This window comes from Triticum dicoccoides, chromosome 5B (assembly GCF_002162155.2).
Source record: "Triticum dicoccoides isolate Atlit2015 ecotype Zavitan chromosome 5B, WEW_v2.0, whole genome shotgun sequence".
Lineage (NCBI taxonomy): Eukaryota > Viridiplantae > Streptophyta > Magnoliopsida > Poales > Poaceae > Triticum > Triticum dicoccoides.
Genome location: NC_041389.1, coordinates 452,534,978 through 452,551,355, shown reverse-complemented (window position 1 = coordinate 452,551,355; position 16,378 = coordinate 452,534,978). Strand labels below are relative to the sequence as shown.

Genomic DNA, 16,378 nt, shown 5'->3' with positions numbered 1-16,378 from the left:
TTATTTTTGACCGGATCTAATAGCTGCGCAACTCGCATCCAACGGCTGAGACGTGTATGGCAGAAATTTTTGGGCCTATCGATGCCCAAACCGAAATCGGGTAAGTGACCCGTAGGCAGTTCCTTTTTTCCCTCCCGTTTCCACTTCCTCTCCGGCTACGAATCCGAACGCGTACAGGAGCTCCCGTCGCAGTCTCGCCCAAGCCAGAGCCACGAGCAGCGCGTTGACCTCGTCCTCGAGTCCAGGGACCACTCGAGCACGTCTCGCTGACAATGAGCATCCCAACTTCTATATATACGTACGACCACCACAACCACAATGCGATCCTCTCCTGTTTCCTTTTCGACCTCCTCCTCCCCTCCGTTCCCGATGGCCATCAAGCGCGTCTTCCCGGGCGACCACCCCGACTTCAAGGTGGACACCAGCTGCGGCGCCCCGAGGTTCACCTTCTGCAACAGGGCGCGCTACTGGAGCTCCACCGACTACCAGGAGACGCGCGCGCTCAGCATGGGCGCCTACGGCGGCGTCGTGGAGGCGCGCCACCTCACCAACGGCTGGACCGTCACCGTCAAGAAGCCGCTCCCCTGCGCGCACGAGAGCGCCGGCATCGCATGCGGCTGCGCCGACGCCCGTACGCTGCGCGAGGCCGCGTTCCTCGCGGCGTGCCACCGCCACCGCGCCATCGTCGAGCTCCGGGCGCTCTCGCTCGACCGCTGTGCCGGGAAGCTCTCCGTGGTCATGGAGTGCGTCGGGCCCAGCCTGCACGAGGTCCTCCACGAGCACCGCCGCGGCCGGCCCTTCCCCGAGGCCGACGTGCGCTGCATCATGGAGCAGCTCCTCGGCGCCGCCAAGCACATGCACGGGCTCCGCATCATCCACCGCGACATCAAGCCGGGGAACATCCTCGTCGGCGCAGACGGCATCAGCAGCGTCAAGATCTGTGACCTAGGGCTCGCGGTGTCCATGTCAGAACCTGCGCCGTACGGACAGCACGGCACACGCAGATACATGGCGCCGGAGATGCTCCTTGGCAAAACCGACTACGACGCCACGGTTGACATGTGGTCCCTGTGCTGCGTCATGGCCGAGCTCCTCTCCAGGAAGCCACTCTTCGACGGGGACGACGACGCCCAACAGCTCCTCGCCATCTTCCGCGTTCTCGGCGTGCCATTATTCACGACCTGGCCAGCCTACGAGTCATTGCCGCTCGCCGGGAAGCTGGTGACGCCACCGCATGTCATTTCCCGCAACAAGCTCCGTCAGCACTTCCCAGAGGACCGCCTCTCCAAAGAAGGTTTCGAAGTCCTCAAGGGGCTCCTCTCGTGTAACATCGACAAGAGGTTGTCGGCCACCACCGCGCTTAGGCGACCATGGTTCGCCAACGCCGTAGTCGATGCTTTAGCCTGATCTCTAACTGCTGCTACAAAGACTATTTTTGGGCTTCAATTAACGCAATTGTTTGTGGCAAAATTGAATATGTACCTTTGATTTCGTACCAAAGATTTGGATTACATTGAGATCACTAGTGTGCATGAGATTGTATGTTAATCCAATATATCTTTGACCTCATTGAGAGCCTTACGGTCGGCGGCTCGGGCGGGCTCGGGCTCGGGTGGTGGCGGTCCTGGGAGGGCTCGGGCGGCGGCAGTGAGGTCGAGGGCGGCCTCAGGCGACAGCCGGCGTCGAGGGCGTGCTCGATCGGGCAGGGCGATCGACGGCGGTGACAGAGGAGTTGTAGGATAGGGGAAGGGCGGGGGGAGGACTTAGCAAAATTTTGAGCCCACACGGGGTTAAGTCAAAATAGCAGTAGCGCTGGTATGCAAAAAGTGCTATAGCTAAGTTAGCTATAGTGCTTTCTACCAAGAGGCGCTACTGCTATAGGAAGTAGTTATTTATTTTTCTTTTTATTTTTCTTTTATCTAAGGAACATAGCTATAGCGCATGCATATAAAACACGCTACTGCTAGAGTAACTATAGCGCTTTGTGAGAACAAGCGCTACTGCTATGCCTTTCTTCTTTTTTTTCTTTTTTTATTTACATTTTTTCCATTTCTCCTTTTCTCCTCCTTTCATTTTCATTTACTTTTCTATTTTTTTTCTTTGTTTAGCAGTAGCCCTCTATACAAGAAACACGCTACTACAAGTCACTTAGCAGTAGCATGCTTTTTGCAGGATCATTACTACTATTCCTAGCCTATCGGTAACAGTGAGGGAATTATAGTAGTAGCGCTTTTACCTGCAGACGCGCTACTGCTACGACCATAGCGCGAGGGCCGTGGACAGTATGATCATCCACTCGACCGCGACAATCATTGTCGAGGACCCATGCCTCCCCCGAGGAGTGCGTCGTTTGCGCCTCAGCGGAACAATGACAGACGCCGCCATAGTGGCGAGCGCGGAGTTCCAATCGACCCAAGAGAACCAGGCTTCGACGCGAGATCCATTCTCGTTCAAGGCCTGGTCGACCGGAACAGGGCACACAGGGAAGACCCCGGCAGAGATCCTCCAAGCGGCAGCAGAGCGCATGTCTCCAGTCTAGAGTGTTTTAGCAGGGCCATCAGGGCGGCGGTGATTCCTCCCAACTTCAGGTTGGCGACAGGGGTCAGCAAGTTCACTGGAGAATCCAAGCCTGAAACTTGGCTTGAGGATTACCGAGTGGCTGTGCAGATTGGCGGTGGAAACGATGAAGTAGCAATGAAACATCTCCCTCTGATGTTGGAAAGCTCAGTCCGAGCGTGGTTGACTCATTAGCTCTGAGCAGTATATATAGTTGGGAAGAGCTAGCTCGAGTATTCGTCAGGACCTTCGAAGGCACGTGCAAACGACCTGCGGGATTGACCGAGTTGCAACATTGTGTGCAGAAGTCAGGTGAGACCTTGAGAGATTTCATTCAGAGGTGGTCCACTCTGCATCACACCGTTGAAAATGTATCAGAACATCAGGCAGTGTGCACCTTCAAGGAGGGCGTCAAATACCAAGAGTTAGTCTTGAAATTCGGTCAGACTGGTGATATGACCCTGACTCGGATGATGGAAATAGCCACTCGGTACGCTAACGGAGAAGAGGAGGATCGACTCCGTAGTGGAAAGAGTAAGCCAGTCGGCCAAGAGACCGGTGGGGGTCATTCCAATCGGAAGCAGAAGCGCAAGGCCAAGCCCGCCGCAGCTGGTGAGATCGCAGCGGTGGCTCAAGGAAAGTTTAAGGGAAAGCCTAAGGGACCCTGGCCCCCTAAGAAAGTGAAAGATCAGGCGGGAAATGATGTGTTGGATTTACCATGTCACATCCACACGAAGAAGGACGAAGAGGGGAACCTGATTTACCCTAAACACACCACTCGACAGTGTCGACTCCTGATCCAGCAATTCCGAGGAGATCAACCCATCAAAAAGGGAAAGGAGTCGGACAGAGACGAGGATGAGGTAGAAGACGACGGTTATCCTAAAGTCAATTCAACCCTAGTGATTTTTGCTGACATTGAGAGCAAGAGTCGATTGAAAGTCATCAACAGAGAAGTGAATATGGTGTTGGGGAACGTAGTAATTTCAAAAAATTCCTATGCACACGCAAGATCATGGTGATGCATAGCAACGAGAGGGGAGAGTGTTGTCTACGTACCCTCGTAGACCGTAAGCGGAAGCGTTAGAACAACGCGGTTGATGTAATCGTACGTCTTCACGGCCCAACCGATCAAGCACCGAAACTACGACACCTCCAAGTTCTAGCACACGTTCAGCTCGATGACGTCCCTTGAACTCCGATCCAGCCGAGTGTCAAGGGAGAGTTCCGTCAGCACGACGGCGTGGTGACGATCTTGATGTTCTACCGTCGCAGGGCTTCGCCTAAGCACTGCTACAATATTATCGAAGAGGACTATGGTGGAGGGGGGCACCGCACACGGCTAATAGATCTCAAGGATCAATTGTTGTTGTCTTTGGGGTGCCCCCCTGCCCCCGTATATATAGGAGCAAGGGGGGAGGCGGCCGGCCTATGGAGGAGGCGCGCCAAGGGGGGAGTCCTACTCCCACCGAGAGTAGGACTCCTCCTTTCCTTGTTGGAGAAGAAAAGAGGAGGAGAGGGAGAAGGAAAAGGGGGCTGCCCCCTTGTCCAATTCGGACCAGAGGGGGGGCGCAGGCCTCCTTCTTTTGGCCTCTCTCCTCTATTCCCGTACGGCCCAATAAGGTCCATATACTCCCCGGCGAATTCCCGTAACTCTCCGGTACTCCGAAAAATACCCGAATCGCTCGCAACCTTTCCGAACTCCGAATATAGTCGTCCAATATATCGATCTTTACGTCTCGACCATTTCAAGACTCCTTGTCATGTTCCCGATCTCATCCGGGACTCCGAACTCCTTCGGTACATCAAAACTCATAAACTCATAATATAACTGTCATCGAAACCTTAAGCGTGCGGACCCTACGGGTTCGAGAACAATGTAGACATGACCTAGAACTATTCTTGGTCAATAACCAATAGCGGAACCTGGATGCTCATATTGGCTCCTACATATTCTGCGAAGATCTTTATCGGTCAAACCGCATAACAACATACGTTATTCCCTTTGTCATCGGTATGTTACTTGCCCGAGATTCGATCGCCGGTATGCAATACCTAGTTCAATCTCGTTACTGGCAAGTCTCTTTACTCGTTACGTAATGCATCATTCCGTAACTAACTCATTAGCTACATTGCTTGCAAGGCTTATAGTGATGTACATTACCGAGAGGGCCCAGAGATACCTCTCCGACAATCGGAGTGACAAAACCTAATCTCGAAATACGCCAACCCAACATGTACCTTTGGAGACACCTGTAGTACTCCTTTATAATCACCCAGTTACATTGTGACGTTTGGTTGCACCCAAAGTGTTCCTCCGGTAAACGGGAGTTGCATAATCTCATAGTTACAGGAACATGTATAAGTCATGAAGAAAGCAATAGCAATATACTAAAAGATCAAGTGCTAGGCTAACGGAATGGGTCATGTCAATCACATCATTCTCCTAATGATGTGATCCCATTAATCAAATGACAACACATGTCTATGGTTAGGAAACATAACCATCTTTGATTAAAAAGCTAGTCAAGTAGAGGCATACTAGTGACTATATGTTTGTCTATGTATTCACACATGTATCATGTTTCCGGTTAATACAATTCTAGCATGAATAATAAACATTTATCATGAAATAAGGAAATAAATAATAACTTTATTATTGCCTCTAGGGCATATTTCCTTTAGTCTCCCACTTGCACTAGAGTCAATAATCTAGTTCACATCATCATGTGATTCAACACCAATAATCACATGTGTATGTGATTAACACCCATAGTTCACATCGTCATGTGACCAACACCCAAATGGTTTACTAGAGTCAATAATCTATTTCACATCGCTATGTGATTAACACCCAAAGAGTACTAAGGTATGATCATGTTTTGCTCATCAGAGAAGTTTAGTCAACGGGTCTGTCACATTCAGAGCCGTATGTATTTTGCAAATATTCTATGTCTTCAATGCTCTGCACGGAGCTACTCTAGCTAATTGCTCCCACTTTCAATACGTATCCATATTGAGACTTAGAGTCATCTGGATCAGTGTAAAAGTTTGCTTCGATGTAACTTTTACGACGAACTCTTTTATCACCTCCATAATTGAGAAACATCTCCTTAGTCCTCACTAAGGATATTCTTGACCGCTGTCCAGTGATCTACTTATTAGATCAAAATTGTATTCCTTTGCCAAACTCAGAGCAAGGTATACAATATGTATGGTATACATCATAGCATACTTTATAGAACCTATGACTGAGGCATAGGGAATGACTTTCATTCTTCTTTTCTATTTTCTGCCGTGGTCGGGATTTGAGTCTTACTCAATTTCACACCTTTGCAACACAGGCAAGAACTCTTTCTTTGAATGTTCCATTTCGAACTATTTCAAAATCTTGACAAGGTATGTACTTATTGAAAAACTTATCAAGCGTCTTGATCTATCTCAATAGATCTTGATGCTCAATATGTAAGCAGCTTCACCGAGGTCTTTCATTGAAAAACTTTTTATTCAAGTACCCTTTTATGCTATCCAGAAATTCTATATCATTTCCAATCAACAATATGTCTTGCACATATAATATCAGAAATGCTATAGAGCTCCCACTCACTTTCTTGTAAATACATGCCTTTCCAAAAGTCTGTATAAAACCATATGCTTTGATCGACTCATCAAAGCGTATATTCCAACTCCGAGATGCTTGCACCAGTCCATTGATGGATCGTTGGAGCTTGCACATTTTGTTAGTACCTTTAGGATTGACAAAACCTTCTGGTTGCATCATATACTACTCTTCTTTAATAAATCCATTAAGGAATGCAGTTTTGTCATCCATTTGCCAGATTTCATAAAATGTGGCAATTGCTAACATGATTCGGATAGACTTAAGCATCGATATGAGTGAGAAAATCTCATCGTATTCAACACCTTGAACTTGTCGAAAACGTTTCGCAACAAGTCGAGCTTAGTAGATAGTAACACTACTATCAGTGTCCGTCTTCCTCTTGAAGATCCATTTATTTAACATGGCTTGCTGATCATCGAGCAAGTCAACTAAAGTCCATACTTTGTTCTCATACATGGATCCTATCTCAGATTTTATGGCCTCAAGCCATTTCATGGAATCTGGGCTCATCATCGCTTCCTCATAGTTCGTAGGTTCATCATGGTCTAGCAACATGACTTCCAGAACATGATTACCGTACCACTTTGGTGCGGATCTTATTCTAGAAGACCTACGAGGTTCGGTAGTAACTTGATCTGAAGCTTCATGATCATCATCATTAACTTCCTCACTAATCGGTGTAGGCATCACTGGAACTGATTTCTGTGATGAACTACTTTCCAATTTGGGAGAAGGTACAATTACCTTATCAAGTTGTACTTTCCTCCCACTCACTTCTTTCGAGAGAAACTCCTCTGGAAAGGATCCATCTTAGCAACGAATCTTGCTTTCAGATCTGTGATAGAAGGTGTACCCAATAGTTACCTTTGGGTATTCTATGAAGACGCAGTTCTCCGATTTGGGTTTGAGCTTATCAGGTGAAAACTTTTTCACATAAGCATCGCAGCCCCAAACTTTAAGAAACGACAACTTTGGTTTCTTGCCAAACCACAGTTCATAAGGCGTCGTCTCAACGGATTTTGATGGTGCCCTTTTGAAAGTGAATGCAACTGTCTCTAATGCATAACCCCAAAATGATAGTGGTAAATTGGTAAGATACATCATAGATCGCACTATATCCAATAAAGTACTATTATGATGTTCGGACACACCATTAAGCTGTGGTGTTCCAGGTGGCATGAGTTTGTGAAACTATTCCACATTGTTTTAATTGAAGACCAAACTCGTAACTCAAATATTTGTCTTCGCGATCAAATTGCAGAAACTTTATTTTCTTGTTACGATCATTCTCCACTTCACTCTGAAATTCTTTGAACTTTCCAAATGTTTCAGACTTGTGCTTCATTAAGTAGATATACTCATATCTGCTCAATTCATCTTGTGAAGGTCAGAAAATAACGATACCCGCCACGAGCATCAACACTCATTGGACCGTATACATCGGTATGTATTATTTCCATCAAGTCAGTAGCTCGTTCCATTGTTCCGGAGAATGGAGTTTTAGTCATCTTTCCCAAAAGGCATGGTTCGCAAGCATCAAATGATTCATAACCAAGAGATTCCAAAAATCCATCTTTATGGAGTTTCTTCATGCGCTTTACACCGATATGACCCAAACGGTAGTGCCACAAATAAGTTGCACTATTATTATCAACTTTGCATCTTTTGGCATCAATATTATTAATATGTGTATTACTACGACCGAGATCCAACAAACTATTTTCATTGGGTGTATGACCATCGAAGGTTTTATTCATGTAAATAGAACAACAATTATTCTTTGACTTTAAATGAATAACCGTATCGCAATAAACATGATCAAATCATATTCATGCTCAACGCAAACGCCAAATAACATTTATTTAGGTTTAACACTAATCCCGAAAGTATAGGGAGTGTGCGATGATGATCATATCAATCTTGGAACCACTTCCAACACACATCGTCACTTCACCCTCAACTAGTCTTTGTTTATTCTGTAACTCCTGTTTCGAGTTACTAATATTTAGCAACCGAACAAGTATCAAATACTCAAGGGCTACTATAAACACTAGTAAGGTACACATCAATAACATGTATATCAAATATACCCTTGTTCACTTTGCCATCCTTCTTATCCACCAAATATTCAGGGCATTTCCACTTCCAGTGACCATTTCCTTTGCAGTATAATCATTCAGTTTCAGGCTTTGGTCCAGCTTTGGGCTTCTTCGCGGGAGTGACAACTTGCTTGTCATTCTACTTGAAGTTTCCCTTTCTTTCCCTTTGCCCTTTTCTTGAAACTAGTGATCTTGTCAGCCATCAACACTTGATGCTCTTTCTTGATTTCTACCTTCATCGATTTCAACATCTCGAAGAGCTCGGGAATCGTTTTCGTCATCCCTTGCATACTGTAGTTCATTACAAATTTCTACTAACTTGGTGATGGTGACTAGAGAACTCTGTCAATCACTATCTTATCTGGAAGATTAACTCCCACTTGATTCAAGTGATTGTAGTACCTAGACAATCTGAGCACATGCTCACTAGTTGAGCGATTCTCCTCCGTCTTTTAGCCATAGAACTTGTTGGAGACTTCATATCTCTCAACTCGGGTATTCGCTTGAAATATTAACTTCAACTCCTGGAACATCTCATATGGTCCATGACGTTCAAAACGTCTTTGAAGTCCCGATTCTAAGCCGTTAAGCATGGTGCACTAAACTATCAAGTAGTCATCATATTGAGCTAGCCAAACGTTCATAACATCTGCATCTGCTCCTGCAATAGGTCTGTCACCTAGTGGTGCATTAAGGACATAATTCTTCTGTGCAGCAATGAGGATAAACCTCAGATCACGGATCCAATCCGCATCATTGCTACCAACATCTTTCAACACAATTTTCTCTAGGAACATATCAAAATAAACATATGAAAGCAACAATGCAAGCTATTGATCTACAACATAATTTGCAAAATACTACCAGGACTAAGTTCATGATAAATTTAAGTTCAATTAATCATATTACTTAAGAACTCCCACTTAGATAGACATCCCTCTAATCCTCTAAGTGATTACGTGATCCATATCAACTACACCATGTCCGATCGTCACGTGAGAGGGAGTAGTTTCAACAGTGAACATCAGTATGTTGATCATATCTACTATATGATTCATGCTCGACCTTTTGGTCTCCGTGTTCCGAGGCCATATCTGTTATATGCTAGGCTCGTCAAGTTTAACCCGAGTATTCCGCGTGTGCAACTGTTTTGCACCCGTTGTATTTGAATGTAGAGCCTATCACACCCGATCATCACGTGGTGTCTCAGCACGAAGAACTTTCGCAATGGTGCATACTTAGGGAGAACACTTCTTGATAATTTAGTGAGAGATCATCTTAAAATGCTACCGTCAAACTAAGCAAAATAAGATGTATAAAAGATAAACATCACATGCAATCAATATAAGTGATATGATATGGCCATCATCATCTTGTGCTTGTGATCTCCATCTCCAAAGTACTGTCATGATCTCTATCGTTACCGGCATGACACCATGATCTTCATCATCTTGATCTATATCAATGTGTCGTCACATGGTCATCTCGCCAACTATTGCTCTTGCAACTATTGCTATCGTATAGCGATAAAGTAAAGCAATTATTTGGCACTTGCATCTTATGCAACAAAGATACAACCATAGGGCTTCTGCCAGTTGCCGATAACTTCAAGAAAACATGATCATCTCATACAACAACTTATATCTCATCACGTCTTGACCATATCACATCACAACATGCCCTGCAAAAACAAGTTAGACGTCCTCTACTTTGTTGTTGCAAATTTTACGTGGCTGCTACGGGCTGAGGAAGAACAGTTCTTACCTACAAATGAAAACCACAACGATAGTTCGTCAAGTTAGTGTTGTTTTAACCTTCTCAAGGACCGGGCGTAGCCACACTCGGTTCAACTAAAGTTGGAGAAACAGACACCCGCTAGTCACCTGTGTGCGAAGCACGGCGGTAAAACCAGCCTCGCGTAAGTGTACGCGTAATGTCGGTCCGGGCCGCTTCATCCAACAATACCGCTGAACCAAAGTATGACATGCTGGTAAGCAGTATGACTTGTATCGCCCACAACTCACTTGTGTTCTACTCGTGCATATGACATCTACGCATAAAACCTGGCTTGGATGCCACTGTTGGGGAACGTAGTAATTTCAAAAATTTCCTACGCACACGCAAGATCATGGTGATGCATAGCAATGAGAGGGGAGAGTGTTGTCTACGTACCCTCGTAGACCGTAAGCGGAAGCGTTAGAACAACGCGGTTGATGTAGTCGTGCGTCTTCACGGCCCGACCGATCAAGCACCGAAACTACGGCACCTCCGAGTTCTAGCACACGTTCAGCTCGATGACGTCCCTCGAACTCCGATCCAGCCGAGTGTCGAGGGAGAGTTCCGTCAGCACGACGGCGTGGTGACGATCTTGATGTTCTACCATCGCAGGGCTTCGCCTAAGCACCGCTACAATATTATCGAGGAGGACTATGGTGGAGGGGGCACCGCACACGGCTAATAGATATCAAGGATCAACTGTTGTTGTCTTTGGGGTGCCCCCTGCCCCCGTATATATAGGAGCAAGGGGGGAGGCGGCCGGCCTATGGAGGAGGCACGCCAAGGGGGGAGTCCTACTCCCACCGGGAGTAGGACTCCTCCTTTCCTTGTTGGAGAAGAAAAGAGGAGGAGAGGGAGAAGGAAAAGGGGGCTGCCCCCTTGTCCAATTCGGACCACAGGGGGGGCACAGGCCTGCTTCCTTTTGGCCTCTCTCCTCTATTCCCGTACAGCCCAATAAGGCGCATATACTCCCCGGCGAATTCCCGTAACTCTCCGGTACTCCGAAAAATACCCGAATCACTCGGAACCTTTCCGAACTCCGAATATAGTCGTCCAATATATCGATCTTTACGTCTCGACCATTTCGAGACTCCTCATCATGTCCCCGATCTCATCCGGGACTCCGAACTCCTTCGGTACATCAAAACTTCTAAACTCATAATATAACTGTCATCGAAACCTTAAGCGTGCGGACCCTACGGGTTCGAGAACAATGTAGACATGACCTAGAACTATTCTCCGTTAGTAAACAATAGCGGAACCTAGATGCTCATATTGGCTCCTACATATTCTGCGAAGATCTTTATCGGTCAAACCGCATAACAACATACGTTATTCCTTTTGTCATCGGTATGTTACTTACTCGAGATTCGATCGTTGGTATCCAATACCTAGTTCAATCTCGTTACTGGCAAGTCTCTTTACTCGTTATGTAATGCATCATTCTGTAACTAACTCATTAGCTACATCGCTTGCAAGGCTTATAGTGATGTGCATTACCGAGAGAGCCCAGAGATACCTCTCCGACAATCGGAGTGACAAAACCTAATCTCGAAATACGCCAACCCAACATGTACCTTTGGAGACACCTGTAGTACTCCTTTATAATCACCCAGTTACATTGTGACGTTTGGTAGCACCCAAAGTGTTCCTCCGGTAAACGGGAGTTGCATAATCTCATAGTTACAGGAACATGTATAAGTCATGAAGAAAGCAATAGCAATATACTAAACGGTCAAGTGCTAGGCTAACGGAATGGGTCATGTCAATCACATCATTCTCCTAATGATGTGATCCCATTAATCAAATGACAACACATGCCTATGGTTAGGAAACATAACCATCTTTGATTAAAGAGCTAGTCAAGTAGAGGCATACTAGTGACTATATGTTTTTCTATGTATTCACACATGTATCATGTTTCCGGTTAATACAATTCTAGCATGAATAATAAACATTTATCATGAAATAAGGAAATAAATAATAACTTTATTATTGCCTCTAGGGCATATTTCCTTCATATGGCTGCTCCGGCGGCGACGACCACATACCTGAAATGGTCTCAGACAGCCATCACATTCGACCAGTATGATCACCCTGCTCGTGTAGCCACCCCCGGGAGGCAAGCGCTAGTGGTCGACCCTGTGGTTGGAGGTACCAGACTGACTAAAGTACTGATGGACGGTGGCAGTGGTCTGAACATTCTGTATGTTGAAACCTTGAAGGGGATGGGCATTCTAATGTCCAAACTAAGCGAGAGCAACATGAGTCTTCATGGTGTTATCCCTAGAAAGAAAGCCGAATCACTCGGCCAGATCGCCCTCGATGTGGTTTTCGGTGATTCCAAGCATTACCGTAAGGAGAAGCTGACATTTGAAGTCGTGGACTTCCAGAGTGCTTATCATGCCATTCTGGGTAGGCCTGCCTATGCACGTTTTATGGCTCGACGATGTTATGTGTATCTCAAGCTGAAGATGCCTGGCCCCAAAGGTGTGATCATAGTGACTGGCAATCGGCAGAAGGCAGAGGAATGTTTCCAGAAAGATTCCAAGATCGCCGATGCGCAGATGGCAGCGGTTCAATTCCAAGAGTATCAGAAGAATGCAGATCCGAGTGATTTGCTCCGAGCCAAGAAGCCTGCTACAGATTCTGCATTTCAGTCGACTAGAGAAACAAAGCCGATTCATATTCACCCGACCGATCCCAATGCGGCACCGACTCATATATCAACAACACTCGACAGCAAATAGGAAGAAATGCTCGTCTAGTTCCTCCGTGAGAACTGGGACATCTTTGCATGGAAACCCTCTAACATGCCAGGTGTTCCCAGGGGACTGGCTGAGCACCGTTTGCGTGTCGATCCCAAGGTAAAACCCGTCAAAGAGCATCTTCGGCGGTCCGCCGTGCAGAAGAGGAAGGCAATTGGCGAGGAGGTGGCTCGGCTGCTAGCAGCAGAGTTCATCCGTGAGATCTACCACTCCGAGTGGCTTGCCAATGTCATCATGGTCCCTAAAAAGGACGACTCACTTTGTATGTGCATTGATTTCTAGCATATCAACCGGGCCTGCCCGAAGGATCACTCCCCTCTCCCGCGCATCGATCAAATCGTTGCCTCGACCGCGGGGTGCGATCGCTTGTCTTTTTTGGATGCATATTCCGGGTATCATTAGATCCGACTGTATGGTCCTGATAAAATAAAAACGGCCTTCATCACCCCGTTCGGGTGCTTTTGTTATGTCACCATGCCATTCGGTCTCAAAAATGCCGGAGCCACATTCATGAGAATGATTCAGAAGTGCCTGCTCACTCAAATCAGTCAGAATGTGGAAGCATATATGGATGACATTGTGGTCAAATCTCGCAAAGGTTCCGACCTACTGACTGACCTCGCAGAAACCATTGCCAACCTAAGAAGGTATGATATCAAGCTTAATATGTCGAAGTGCACGTTCGGAGTTCCAGGAGGAAAGTTACTTGGTTTTCTCATTTCCGAACGAGGGATCGACGCTAATCCAGAAAAAGTTGATACCATCCTTCGAATGAAACGCCCTGTGCGAGTGCATGAAGTTCAGAAGTTGTCTGGTTGTTTGGCCTCCTTGAGTCGATTCATTTCGCGTCTTGGTGAAAAGGCCTTGCCCCTTTATCGACCGATGAAGAAATCTGATAAGTTCAAGTGGACTGAAGAAGCTGATGCAGTGCTTGCAGAACTCAAAACCCTGCTCTCCACCCAGCCGGTGCTCGCTGCACCAATCAGCAAAGAGCCCTTACTGCTTTATATTGCAGCCACTTGACAAGTTGTTAGTACAGTACTTACAGTCGAACGAGTAGAGGAAGGAAAAGATTACAAGGTTCAACACCTGGTTTATTATCTTTCTGAAGTTTTGACTCCATCCAAGCAATGATATCCACACTATCAGAAGCTTGTCTATGGGATATACATGACCATGAAGAAGGTTGCACATTATTTCTCTGATCACTCCATTACAGTCGTCAGCGACACACCACTATTTGAGATTCTGAATAACAGAGATGCAACAGGTCGAGTGGCAAAATGGGCGATTGAACTCCTTCCATTGGATGTCAAGTTTGAGGCAAAGAAAGCTATCAAATCCCAAGCAACCGCGGATTTGCTTGCCGAGTGGATTGAGCAACAATTGCTGACTCAAGTCCACTCGGAGCATTGGACTATGTTCTTTCAAGGCTCCAAGATGCTGAATGGTTCAGGGGCCAGGGTAGTATTGGTATCCCCCCGTGGAGACAAACTTAGTTACGTCCTCTAGATTCATTTTGATTCTTCCAACAATGAAGCCGAATATGAAGCACTTTTATACATGTTGCATATGGCCATTTCACTCGGCGTCCGTCGCCTGATGGTTTACGGTGACTCGGATTTGGTGGTTAATAAAGTGATGAAGGAATGGGATGTCAGGATCCCGGCCATGACTGGTTATTGTAATGCAGTAAGGAAGCTAGAAAAGAGGTTTGAAGGGTTCAAAGAGAGAAGCCATTCCCCGCAATGTGTTTTTGGAACATATCCATTCACCTTCAGTTCAAGAGGATCCTTTCACTGAAGAATTACCACAACCCAAGAGCGCCACAGATCCGACTGAAGTCAAAATCCCATCCGTAGTCGACTTGGTCATGGAGGTTTTGGTCATCACCCCCGACTAGTCAGTGCCGTACATTGCTTACATCCTTAGGAAAGAACTTCCGGAGTATGAAGAAGAGGCTCGACAGATCGTCCGACGGTCTAAGGCCTTCACTATGACAAGAGGTCAGTTGTTCAGAGAAAGTGTAACTGGAGTCTGCCAGAACTGCATCACGCTGGAAGAAGGCGGAATGATCCTCAATGATATTCACTCGGGGACCTGTGGTCACCATGCATCCTCTCGGACCATCATGGCCAAAGCATACCGAGCCGGATTTTACTGGCCACGTGCCAATGAGATGGCAAAAGAAATAGTGGACAAGTGTGAAGGTTGTCAGTTTTACTCCAACATGTCCCATAAACCTACCTCAGCTCTGAAGACTATTCCACTCATCTGGCCTTTTGCTGTTTGGGGATTGGACATGGTTAGACCTCTGAGGACCGGCACGAGCGGATTTACCCATGTGCTGGTGGCAGTCGACAAGTTTACCAAATGGATCGAAGCCAAGCCCACTAAAAACCTCGAGGCAAGTACTGCTGTGAGTTTCATCAGGGAATTGATATTCAGATATGGTGTTCCGCACAACATCATCACGGACAACGGGCCAAATTTCGACTCTGATGAATTCAGATCCTTTTGTGCTTCCCAAGGCACGAGGGTCGATTACACCTCGGTTGCTCACCCTCAATCAAATGGGCAGGCTGAGCGGGCGAATGGATTGATTCTCAAAGGACTGAAACCCCGGTTGATGCGTGACCTCAAGCATGCAGCAGGTGCTTGGGTTGATGACCTCCCGTCAGTACTTTGGGGATTGAGGACAACTCCCAATCGGTCAACTACACGGACTCCGTTCTTCCTAGTCTACGGAACCGAAGCCGTACTCCCGAGTGATTTGCTCCACAACGCACCCCGAGTCGAACTCTTCTCAAAAGAGGAAGCAGATCAGGCTCGGCAAGATGCAGTCGATCTACTGGAATAAGAAAGAGAGATGGCCTTGATCCGGTCGACCATCTATCAGCAAAACTTGCATCGATTCCACGCCAGAAACGTAAGGGGACGAGCATTTCAAGAAGGTGACCTGGTTCTCCGAGTGGACCAGCAGAAGCCACACAAGCTCGCTCCTACTTGGGAAGGCCCTTTTCGTCATCACCAAAGTGCTCCACAATGTAGCATATCGCCTCTTCAACGTCGAGCACAATAAAGACGAGACACATGCTTGGAACGCGGAACTGCTCCGCCCTTTTTACTGTTAAGTGTTTAGACCAATGAGATGTAATAACAAGTACCTTTTAGTTCGATTATCAAGAGACATGGCTTTACAATTTTCTGAATGATTGTTGTTCATTTTCTACATAAGTTACAAAAAACCTACCGAGTGAAGAGTCCGCCTCTCACTCGGGGGCTTAGCTGCAGTCCAATACTCGCCTAAGTTACAAAAATCCTACCGAGTGAAGAGTCCGCCTCTCACTCGGGGGCTTAGCTGCAGTCCAATACTCGCCTAAGTTACAAAAATCCTACCGAGTGAAGAGTCCGCCTCTCACTTGGGGGCTTAGCTGCAGTCCAGTACTCGCCTAAGTTACAAAAATCCTACCGAGTGAAGCGTCCGCCTCTCACTCGGGGGCTTAGCTACAGTCCAGTACTCGCCTAAGTTACAAAAATCCTACCGAGTGAAGAGT

At 46.5% G+C, this 16,378-nt stretch overlaps 1 protein-coding gene across 1 annotated transcript; it reads left to right on the top strand.

Annotated features, from left to right (window-relative positions):
- Positions 1–260: 260 nt before the first annotated feature.
- On the top strand, positions 261–1,407 carry LOC119305721 (putative cyclin-dependent kinase F-2). Its single transcript, XM_037582168.1, has one exon. The coding sequence runs from the start codon at positions 319–321 to the stop codon at positions 1,405–1,407; it is 1,089 nt and encodes a 362-aa protein (XP_037438065.1). The 5' UTR covers positions 261–318.
- The last annotated feature ends 14,971 nt before the right edge of the window (positions 1,408–16,378 follow it).

Bases quoted from the DNA above. Each gene is read 5' to 3' on its own strand.
- LOC119305721 (XM_037582168.1), top strand. From the start codon at position 319: ATGCGATCCTCTCCTGTTTCCTTTTCGACCTCCTCCTCCCCTCCGTTC.